The sequence below is a fragment of the Dicentrarchus labrax genome, unplaced genomic scaffold (assembly GCF_905237075.1).
Source record: "Dicentrarchus labrax unplaced genomic scaffold, dlabrax2021, whole genome shotgun sequence".
In the NCBI taxonomy this organism is placed as follows: domain Eukaryota; kingdom Metazoa; phylum Chordata; class Actinopteri; family Moronidae; genus Dicentrarchus; species Dicentrarchus labrax.
This window is the reverse complement of record NW_026136710.1, coordinates 12,202,178-12,214,607: the sequence shown is the minus strand read 5'-3', so window position 1 is coordinate 12,214,607 and position 12,430 is coordinate 12,202,178. Positions and strand designations below refer to the sequence as shown.

General features: G+C 37.8%; 1 protein-coding gene across 1 annotated transcript; it reads right to left on the bottom strand.

The window, feature by feature from the left end:
- Positions 1–809: 809 nt before the first annotated feature.
- tescb (tescalcin b) lies at positions 810–4,048 on the bottom strand. The gene is made up of 8 exons (XM_051412762.1): positions 3,747–4,048; positions 2,978–3,047; positions 2,653–2,733; positions 2,381–2,520; positions 2,226–2,287; positions 1,738–1,845; positions 1,616–1,663; positions 810–1,395 (listed from the first exon to the last, which is right to left on the bottom strand). The coding sequence occupies exons 1-8, from the start codon at positions 3,808–3,810 to the stop codon at positions 1,318–1,320; spliced, it is 651 nt and encodes a 216-aa protein (XP_051268722.1). The 5' UTR covers positions 3,811–4,048; the 3' UTR covers positions 810–1,317.
- Positions 4,049–12,430: the final 8,382 nt, after the last annotated feature.

Here is a 12,430-nt window from a genome sequence, read left to right as displayed (position 1 = left end):
TCAGTTGGCAGGAAACGTGAGGAGGTGTGCGTGGGGTGACAACAAGGTCCCCAGTCATACTTAAACGGGGGATGTTATGGTTATTACTGCATATGATATACAAAGTAACCACTGCATCCACAGGACACTTCTTACTTTCTATTTGTAATCAGCTTAAATTTATTCTCACACTGCTTTCTCTGTTTCTCCACTTTGCACTTTAGCTCAAAGGACTTTGAGCCTTTCTAAAAAAGGTCTATGAGGGATTACTGTTAAGGTTTAGCTTGAAATTATAATGTTTGATGTAAAGTTATTAAAACCTGACATGATGACATTACAAAAGCTTCATCTTCACATGTTGGATTATATGTCAGTGAGCACTGATCGGGATCTCCATATTCTCTGCATTGTGTCATGACTTCTTTGCAAGTTCTCAAATATAAAATATTGGAAGGAGATTATATATCAAAGAATACACCATTAACAAAGATTGTTTCCACAAGTCATTCACCCTCTAAGGATACATGGATTTTTCTGAGACGGTCTGATGTAATCTGCTCAGCGTTATGTTTTCAAGGTTCATGTTAACTAAACTTTATTAAAATGTCTGAAATGAATAATAATCATTTGTGTGTTTTTAAAAAGTTATAATGATCGAATGAAGATCAAGTGGATTTGACTAAAATAGTTTTATACTATGACATACTGTACATAGCCTCCTCTTCTTAAATGAGCACTTATTTGGATAACTGCCTTTAAGCATTTAATCTTGCATGACAGCACTCCCATTTCCTTTTTACCAGAAATAAGCATCGTGAGCTGAAGTCAGATCTATTTCATGGAATCTTTTATTGTGCAAATGTGGTGTGGAAAGCATGCACCAAATGTCATATTTGTTACATGAATAAAAAGTATTTCAAGTTATTGCATTTCTATTATTAGATACATTTAAGGACACACCTTTATATCCCTGATTATTATTGAGAGTTATTGATTTATGGCATTAACATTTTAAAATGTTCTTCAGGCATCCATTTTCGCATGCATAGTATCTGCTACTGTCTGCTACTCCAGACATTTGATTATTGCTTTATTGAACTACTAACAGGCTGGTTGTTATTGAACTGATTATCTCATATTATTACTTAGAATCAAATAAACTACCCCTAATACATCCACAGTGTACACATTTTCTTTGAACTTGCATAGTTATTCAAACATGAGTAAGGCATATATTCAATGCAAGCAACAAACTGGTGTAGGAAACAACAGATAGTTACTGTGAGTGAAACCATATACAGTTTTCCCAAAGTCATCACACAGTTTAGTGTTCCAACCTCACTTACATAAGGTTGTTGTGTCCATTCTCAGAAAGCGAATGTTCATTCTTGATTCGATTTCAAAGCCATTCAGCAACTAAAAACAGAGTTTTACATAATTTAAAATGTGTATTGCTGATAACATCATCATTCTTGGAAGTGGTAAGGTTGATGTTTTATTTGAAAGTTTGCAAAAACTAAAAACTATTTCATTCAATATAATCCATATCAACTATAATAACCTGTTTAAATGCACTTTCAAAGCATGGTATTTAACTAAGGAGGTACTTATTTTAGTGTGTATTCTGAGTACCAACCTTGAGGAAGTGCTCAAATGTGATTCCTTCATAGAACTCATCGGGTTCCTGCATGTGAAAAAGTTAAGTTACTGATGTTATGCAGACAAACAGAGAATTAAACTTAATGTTAATTTACATACCATGTGACCCATTGAAATACTGGCCACCTCCAACATGGCTGCATCAGCAATGCTTTTGGCTGTGTTCTTCTCCAGTGTCTCGCTGAGAGACAGCAGCTCCTCAACCAACTGGACAGATGTGAAAATGAAATAATTTTACTACATAATATGACTACAAATCCCATATCTCGGAAGGCTTGAGTAAAATTAAATGCCTCCTCCTTTCCCACATTAGTCACCAATTAAGTGTTGCAAAAAGGCAGCTGACTCTCAGAGATACTGCATCTTGAATCACCTTCAAAATTCAGCTGAAAATGACCAAATGATGCTAATAAAAGCAGACACAGATAACACTATAACACACGATAAACTCATGATAACACATGATGATTTCCGCGGACTGTGAATAGAGTTTGTTGTGATCGTCACTGGTTATTTAACAAACAAAGTTTTTAAAAAAAAGATTTAAAACTGCATTTTTCTGTCCAGAGAAGTGAGCAGAGGCTTACATGTCTGTATTCCTCTAGGGTTATTGTCCCATCGTTGTCTGTGTCATGCATGTTGAATAAAACTGCAGAGAAAAACACAACTGTCAGTTTAACAGCTGTGCGTCAGCCACAGATAATGTCAAACATGTGATCATGTGATTTGCTCTAAAACACACATCTCAATTTCTCCCTCCTGACACTCTCACGCTGCTCCTGTGTCATGTGTAGTGACGGGGGCCTGAAATGGGACATGACCACCAGGAACTCCTCAAAACCGATCTCCTGAACCGTACCCTCACCATTCTCACGGAAGTTTCTAAAGAAATGTAGAAAGAGCAAATGAACTTCTGACAATAATTTGAAACAAATCCCCCTTTTTTTTTTTAAAAGACTGCTTGTGATACAGAAAAAAAAAAAGAAAGCAACATTTCAACTATGATTACTGTACCTCCTGTCAAAGAAGGCCCCTACGATCTGTGCACGGATGGGATTGCACGCTAGATCTGGGATTTCATTGAAGTGATCTCTCCTGAGGGTGTATAGAGCGTTTTAAGGAGTGGCACACAGAGTCACAAACAGTAATACACACAACAGTTTCCAGCTGTATGTGTTATTCAGTATATGCCAACATGAAACCTGTTAGTCAGGTTTACAATTCCAAAGAAAATTGGTGTTTGTTAAGAAAACTAATTTGCTAAAAAAATAAATCACATGATTATAAACCTGAAGGGTACACGATTCTTACTTAAAAATCATACATTCATCTAACTTACTGCAGAGTTTCTTCATTGTGGCTCAACTGCTTGAATCTTGTATGTAAGACTCCAATCTGTCTAAATGAAACTTAAAACAGAAAAGAGGCAACCACTCAAGTTATTTCATGTACACTCATAAATAATCTTAACACCTACAAAACAAGACATAAAACTCTTCAAACCAATTAATCATTTGACATTTAAAATTTGTTGTTTGCTGAGAATTTGATGTTAACAGCTCCTCATTTGCGAGAGGCTTTCAAGGCAGCAGATTTGGATATTCATATTTTATGTAAACCACTTGTTATTGTCTGTAACCCTGCAACTATAACCTGTTTTACAAGAGGCTACAGGTGAATTAAAGCAGATATTGAAGCATATAGGAAAAACAAACCATAAGCAGATATGTGTTGGATTTATCTTTTTCTCTTAAACTGTCAAAGCTTTCAATGCAGTGTCTGATCTATTATTAACTCCCTCTGTAAACTAGATAAAGTTACACTCCCATTAACATGCAGTTTAAATTATTCAGTACTACTGCACCAAACGGGCAGGTTTTTCCATACACATATATTGGACGTGTGTACATATATACTGTAGGCAAATAGTGACAATTTCTTTACTTAAGACGTCAAACATTACGTTAAAATGATCGGATTTCCCCTTTAAGATATGACTTAAAATTAGAATTAAAATCATATTTCCGGTGCAGTGAGCTCCGGTTTTCACACCTCCTACACGCATGACGGATGTCATTGAAAAACAAACAATAAACACGATTACTCACAGCCCGTCTTTTCCGCCAGATCACCGTATTCATGTTGACCAGGTGAGGACTGTAGCGCACCCATACCTACCCCTATTCAGTCCTGTTTTTTAACGGGACCCAGGACAGGCCAGAAACGAACCTACACTGTTGAAACTGAAAGCGGATCTCAGAAGGATCACGTTTCCGGATCATCCATCTCCACAGGAGTTGTTTGTTTGGCAGACCCCAGGCTCTCACACACCTCTTTCCCCCCTACGCGGTCGCCAGGCAGGTCTCATCCTCTGCAAACAGCGCAGCTACTTCCGCAACCACCGTCCCCGATGACGACACACACACACACACACACACACACACACACACACACACACACACACACATATTCACAACAGGCTGCACTTTGAATTATTAATGCAGACTTTATTTATTTATTCCGAGGCCTGTGTTTATGCAGCAGCGGTGTCGGAGTGCAGATAAAGGCACACAAGTAGTTCTCAAATATCATAATACTGGCTGGATGATGTGACGAGGCTGTATGGGCGTTTATACGGTGGCCTTAAAGTGCAAATGAGATAGTCTAGTGTTTCAAGCTGCACAGAAATCTTAAGTATTTTAATTATTTCTTATCTAGTCTGTAGGCTATTTGCACAGGTTTGCCTCACTGTGTGAATGTGACTGACGTTTCTGCTTTAACCCGTCTAACTGCCAGTTCCACAGGTGGATCCACCTGTTTTAACTCGTATATCTGCAGCAAAACGTCACTTTAAACTTTCTGGACAACATGTCAAGATAAACTGTTAAATAAATATGTGTAAAATGATGTACAGGACATCTACAATAAACGTGTAGCCATGGCATTTTGATAGATATAAGGTCAAATATAAAAATGGGAAAGCAATCTTGTACAAATGTAGGTAGATTTATTGATTTCTTTTTCTCTCTCTCCTTTCTTTGCTGTACTTCAAGGACTTCATCACTTTAGTGTTATAAATCATAGTTAATTGAAACCTGCACTGACAGACTGACATAACATGACTTCTTGCATTTTGAACTGGATGTCAAAAAGTTTGTGGTGTGTGGCCTGAAGTTCAACAAGTTCACCATATTTGAATGCTTCAAAACCACTGAATACGTCCAGTGTGTGAGTCACTGTTAAATGAAGAGCCTGACATTTGCAAATGTATCCAAAACACAATGTGATGTCTAAAAAGTTTTCATAAATGATAAATACAGTGTGATGACTGTAATCTGAAACTCTTTCATGTACATAACACGACTGCATGTAAAACCACTGAAGTAATAAAAGTGAAACAAGTGACATGCTGAATATATTTTTGATTAAAATGATGCAGTACTAACACACACCACATGGTGACAGTATATAGTCAACAATGTTACATCAGTTTCTGACTGTAGGGAAATTTCTGTTATCCCTGAGGTTGTTTTGTTCTCATCAGAGCAGGGGTAGAATACGTATATACGGTATGTGTGTGTGCATTAAAGTGTTTATTTTCCGTTACTTGAGGGTAGGATTTGCTTTACATCAACTGTGTTGAATGTATTGTTTTTCAGTATTGTCATCAACAAATGATACACTGCCAATTCTCTTTCACCGTCATCTGTAAGGCATTGTGTAGGTCTTTATTAAACTGTGATAAGCTGATCCCAACCTGTCCTGTTTCCCAGCTGTCTCCAAAGCCCACGGAGTGTAACTGTTGTCCTCCAGGGATGAGCAATAGCTGTCACTGCTAATGGTGAATCAACAGGCATTGTACAGAAAAAAAAAAACAGTGACACAATTGAACTGCTTGAAAAAAACCAACCCATCCTACTATTTTATCCGACTAATCTCCATTCGACATGTGCTTTCATGTTAACTGACAGTGACGCAAATTAGACCTCTGTTTGTGTTCCTTCTAGACACCATTCTTCAGGTTGGTTTCACAAATCGGCCAAAAATGATTAAAGCCACATTTCTCTTGAAGTCAGATATATGTGTGTATAATATTTCTGAACTATATACTGTAATCACACCTGAGGATTGTCGGAAATTGTTGCTTTTTAAGTTTAATTCATTATAAACAGTCTATCAGGAAATCATCCTGTTATAAATGAGGGTGCAGTAATAGAGCTGTGCTACATTAAGAGTGTTCAGAAATGACTAGAAGTCTTTTTTCTCTAATTAACTTGTTATGATACAACAAGTTAATTAGAGTCCCTCAAGATATAATCATCTGCTTGTGAGAGCTCTTTGTTCTCTGTATTGTTTGACTACAATAGAATGTGAACTGTGTCAAATATTAGTCTAGTTGGGAGGACCCAGGACAATCATTTGTTCTTGGGCCCTATGCACCCTCCCCCAACAGTAGTGGAATATAAGTATTTACTCAAGTACTTAACTGCAGTACAAATTCAGGTGACTTAATTTCCATTTAATGCTACTTTATACTTCTATACCACTACATCTGAGAGGCAAAGATTGCACTTTTTTACCCCACTACATTTGTCTGAATGGATTTGTATTGTATGGGTAACAAATTCTCAGGTAACACTGTGATTACAGTGTACATTTTTTTTACATAAATGATTGAAAATACTGTTAATGCAAATGTTTTTACTGGCAGCTTGATGCCAGTAAGTAACTGTAAAATGTACAGCACTCATTGTTAGCCTTCCTGTCTGTGAGAACCACAAATATCCAAATTTTGTGAGTTTAAATGTTTGTGTATGAGTTGATTGTCATATTTCTTGAGCTAAACAAACTGTGTAAAACCCCTTTTTAAAAAGAGCTATGTAAATAAAGCTTTACTTACTTACTTCACTTACTTACAAATGTCACAAACATGAAAACAGGGATGGTTTTCTGAGCTCATGAAAAGTTGACTTGTTAGAGATACAAACTAAATAAACTAACCAGCAGTATATAAAGTATTTAAAATTAGTACAACTTTAAAAAGCTGTAAAATACAACATACACATAAAAGCAGTAATATTAATCTAAAAGATTATCTATAATAGTAAACCACTGACAGACGTGTTTTTGAATGCAGGACTTTTCTTTAAAGCTTTAGATTACAGTCCACAATTTACAGCGTAATTACTTCAGAGTTACGGTGTAACAATACAGTATGTACCAGTACACATATGTAGGTACTGGGGAACAAGATGTGAAGTTGTAATGCTGGTCGAACACAAATGACAGGGAGAAGATTTTTAACATTTAACTACTTAATTGTCAACATGTTACACAAGACACAAGTGACATCTAGGGTGGGTGAATTCTGTCCACTGAGGCCATAAATGAACGTCCAGTAATCAAGGATGCTGGTGTGGTGAACAGCTGAGAGAAGCTTACAGTATCCATGACAACACAATGTCCCCTGAAGTCCCAATTTTATGTGGATATCATTGCTGAAACTTCACACCAGCCCAAAAACTATGGAGTACTTGGGAAAAGTACAAAAAGGGCAATGGACTCACGAAACAGGTCGAGGAGTGCTTAGTGAAGAAAAAAATGTTTTATTTACCTTTGTGACTTTGTTGGACAAACTTTGATGAAGGAAAATATGTTTGAATGATTTTCAAAAAGCCTTTGACACAGTAAATCGTATTATCTTGCAGTAAACATACTGCTGTAAAATGGTTCACTTCTTATCTAACTGGAAGAACTCCAGTATGTGATGTTGATGGGGTATCAGAACCTCACAGTATGACATGTGGAGGGCCCCAAGGTTCTATTTTCTGGCCCCTTATATTACCTATGTATATAAATAATATGCTAGCAGCCGTGACGTGTCAGCTCTTGTTGTATGCTGAATATTCTGTGTTACTGGTATCTGGGAATAATATCAGTGAGTTCGAGAACCCTCTTAATGATGAAGCTCCTTTTTTTCGACACTGGTGCCATGCTGTGGATCCAGGGCTTATAGAAGTCAGGTTATTGATAAATTAAAATTACAGCTACTTTATTTTAGTTGTTCTTGTTGTTTTGATGGAGGCATTTTAGATTTTGTGAAATGTGCTCGTGGATTTCAGCACTAACACTTTTTTGTGTGTGTTTTCTTATGTCTTCTAACATCTTGGGACCATGTTGGAAATAGGCATTTTCACTTTATAATGTTATCTTTTGGATTTAAGTTCCTTTCTCTTTAAGTAAAGAATGTGAATACCTCTTTCACCACTGTTCCCCAAACACTCTCATACTCAGAAACCCAGAAAGCAACCATCATTGATGTGCTAAAACACTTGGCCACATGTAATAAAACACAAAAAAACATATTTTGACAAAGGACCACACAACAAGACGACGAATCAAGATTTGGATAATGAAGGACTCATCTTAGTTCTTAAATTAGTACTCAGACAATCAAATCAATTTATAGGGTTTTTGGGGTCCCTGGAGTCACTGTGGTCTGCTACTCTGGGGAAGTTGCCCATTTTACCAAGTTGGTAATTAAGCCTTATTGCCTTGCAAAAAACCCCTGGTATTACCGGTTTAAAGTTTTTTATTCATAACACTGGAATCCACATGGTCAAAGATTCTTTATATTCTCTGCTAATGTTAAATAACTGACCATTACATATTGTAGATTTAGTTTTGGTCTGTTTTGTTCACCAATAAAAACATGAGAAGCCTGTCCAACTACTGTCAATGAAAAGTAAATGAAGCTTAAAAACAATTTTCTGTAAGCCACTAACTTTTGACATCAGAGCACACAGAACACGTTCATTTCTTTTTCCCGTACAGGAGATTTTTTGCATCCCGTAGAGGACAATCAATCTTGTGCAAAAAAAAAACCAATTCATCAATACCATACATTCGCAACAATACATTTTCTCTTCTTTATCAGTCCCTGCCCTTGAAATGTTCTTTTGCATAAAATTGTCTCACTTTCTGCATTTTGTGTTTGTGTGTGTTGTAACTATTACTGAGTACACTACATTTGATGGCTTGAAATGGATTTGAATAAAGACTGAGCTTCTGAGAGAGGGGGAGAAAATAAGGAGGTGTTTGTTACATACAGAAACAAAAAGGGGCGGAAAAAGCGTGGCCAAGGAGAGAGGGCAGCCTGAGCCTGTTTTGCATGCACGGGGGCTTCTGTGGGAGAAGGAGTTGACAGGGCGCCGCAGTGCTGCCTCCAGCTCTCAGACAACAGCTGCTCAGAAAGAAGAGACATCCTGAGGGTGCTGCGACATGTCTCGCTCTTTCTCCATCTCTCTTTTCACCTGTCTGCCTCTTCCTTTTACCGAACAGACATACGCTAGACACATGTGCAGCACACTGCCTTCCCCACATTCACACATCTCTTTCTCAATGACACGCACACACACACACACACACACACACACACACACACACACACACACACACACACACACACACACACACACACACACACACTCACATTGGGGCACACTGCAGGTTGTGAGATTCATAAGAAATTGGCAGGCTGCCTGTACTCAAACAAAAATAAACTAAAAATAAATCAGGTAAAAGCTGAATTTTTTATGGAATCTGTTTGTTTGTTCTGCTTACTTAGAAAGAAGAATAATTATCAGCAGTTTAATGGAAATGAAGTATTCTTCTACTGTTTTCCAAGCTGCTGATGACATAAATCCAAGTAGACAAGCCTTTGAATTAACATCAAAACCCAAGTTTTTATTGGTGTAATTTGGTTACTTATGAAGTTTGTGTTAAAGCTTTTGATCCATTTCCTTGCGCAAAGACCAATTTCTGCTGAGTAATTTTATTCACAACTTGAGAACTGCATAGAGCAATATTTTTATTATCTCTCTATGAGAGAGATGCCTTTATATCTCACAATAACACTGTAAGATTGTTTGATGTGATAACTCACCGCCTAATTTAAGATTTATGAAACATTTTCCTTTCGCAGAAAAAAAAATAATCGAAGAAATAATCTTTGGCAACACTTTAAGTCCCCCTTCTTAGCATTCATAAGCAGTAAATAAACATTTGATAAATGGTAACACAAGAACTATTTTCTTTCTACGTATCACCGGGCAGAAGGAAACGTGTATCTACTTATGGTGACTGTGACGGTGCAGGATGTAAAGGCGTCCTTGTCGGCTGCGCTCTAACGTTAGCTCGCCCACCTAACACCACTGAGATAGCCATCATTCAGCTACTGTTGGCGGGTGTAGTTCGGTAGAAAGAACATAGTTCTGACATGAAACTGCTCACAACAAGGATTATGTTGAGTAATCGGGTCTTTCGGGTCTTTGAGCATCACAAGCCGAATGCCATCTGGTTCCATTATATCAAGAGAAGGCAGACATCTCTACGGCCGATATATCCAAAACTTGGCAACTCACACCAAAACAATCCAGAGGGTACATATGTATTTTTTATTTTGGGATGAACTGTCCCTTTAAACATGTCTATATACGTTTTTGGCCTCAAATTGAAACCTTTAATTTCAAATGAATCCAAATGAGTACATGACAAATGTATGAATGGTCACCTCACATTTATGAGGCATGCTTTACATTAATATAAATGGATCTGAAATAAGATTCAGAAGCTAGTTTTTGTTTGGATACTTTTAATTACTGTCATCACTTTAGAGGTGACCCACTTCTAAAATCAAAACATCCGGAAAGGGCGGGCGGGGTGCTGAGAATTGAGTGAGAAATAATTACTGTATCTCATGAGAAGGATAGCTGAAAAGTACCTTCTGTCTATGTGGGTAAAAAGAAAAAGAAAACAATGTTTTCTCTGAGTCTTGGATTTCATAACGCATGAATTTTTGTCCAACTGTGAGTCAGAATCACAATGCTTGTATTGTCGTCTTAATCTCATTACTCATTCTTGTGCAATAAATCAGCAAAGTAATTTCACAGTTTTCTTTTCAGGCTGCTTTTGATTTGATAGCACATAAAAGGACGGAAAGATGAGACTTTTTTTTGCTTTTTGCCCTTGGTTTGTCAATATAGAAAAGGAGAAGGGATTGCAGAGGCGTGGACAGGGCATGCTCTGATCTCCAGACAGAAAGAAATCAATTTCAGAGTACAAGCAGTTCACAGACAGGCAAAGACGAAGGTAAGTTACAGTACAAGACCATAAGGCTGTAGAAAGGTTTGGAAGTTTGCTGTGTGGTTTTTAAAATCAAAAAGTTATCATATCATGATCAGGAAGACTTAATTAAGATAAAAATATTCCATCAAAACTAACCAGTTCTTGGAAATTGGTGAGCTGAGTGACAAGAAATGGTCTTTTCCCCAAGAACTTGCTCCAGCTCCTCTGGGGAGATCCCTCATCTCTTTCAGGCCAGATGGGAGATGTAATCCCTCAAGTGTGTCCTGGGTCTGTTCTTCCCAGTTAGTCATGCCTGAGGACTCCTCCCATCAGAGCCTGGCATTTTCACGAGATGTCCGAACCACTTCAGCTGGCTCCTCACAAATGCAATGTTGAGGCTTTCCAGACTCACTGAGATCTCTTTAACATAGACAGAGACCAGCCACCCAGCGACAAAAACCCCATTACAGTCCCTTGTATTTTGCAATCTCACTCTTTCTGTCACTATTCAAAGCGTGTTGCAACAGGGGAGGATTTGAATGAGGACTGACTGATGAATGGAGAGTTTTACTTTATAGCTTAAGCCTCACTTCAGCGCAACACACGCATACAAAAACCTGCCAGCCGATGCCCCTAACTGATGATCAATCTCACAGTCCTTTGTACCATCACCTACAATACCTCACCTGAACTGCTCCACTTGTGGCAGCTGCTTCCTCCCCACCTAGACTGAGTAATCCTTTTCTTGCACCACATTCAGCTTCAAACCTCTCCACTGAACAATCCGATGAAACCAAAAGGAGAACATAATCCACAAAAATCAGCAATACCACCAAGTGTCCCACATTTACATTCAGTTCTATTTGTTCTCAGCCTATTGCTATTCAGAATTCAGTTCAGTGATTAAATTAAAAAATTTAATTATTTAAAGTATTTAGCTTTCTTTGTAACAGCACAAATTAACTTAGTTAGCTAAAGATGTGCTTCTTACTCTTAATGCCTGGTTCCTATACTGTAGCTAGTTTGTTGAGCATTCACACCTTATATTAGAGCAGATAAACACGCTGTTTGATCCACACTTACACTTTGTACTTTTGGTTTCGGAAAGTCTGAAAAAAAAGACACCGGCGTGCAAATGTTTTAAATGCAGAGTGTCGCTCTCACTGTCTTCAATTTCATGCACACCGCTTCAACGTGTAGAGAAATCCAAAGCTTAACAGATCTGCTGTTCCGAGTTACGGCTGCTAATCTCCTTGTTATAGCGTTTTTTTCCCTGAAGTTACAGTAGAGAAGAAACTGAGCGAGCTGGGTTTATTCTGCTGCTGTTTATAACTGTAAACTATTTGCAGTTTGTGTGTACCTTCTGGGTAACCCTTCAGAAAAGATAAGTGTGCTGGTCACCTTTGGCGTAGTGCTCACAGCATGCCCTTAAGATGGATCACTCTATTGGCCGCTATCTCTCTTCTAAAACGTTTATTGGGGAAGGTCATGTTGGCCTTGTTAAGCAGGCACCTCATGGCCAGTGTGTTAAAGTTTTGCTCAGCTTGAACCGATAATGCCAATATACTTATCTAAATATGTGCAGGAAATGAATGTTTTATGCCCTGTAATGTTGTTTAAGTGGCACAAACTGAGTATTTCCAGTAATTTCATGGTGAAGGAATAA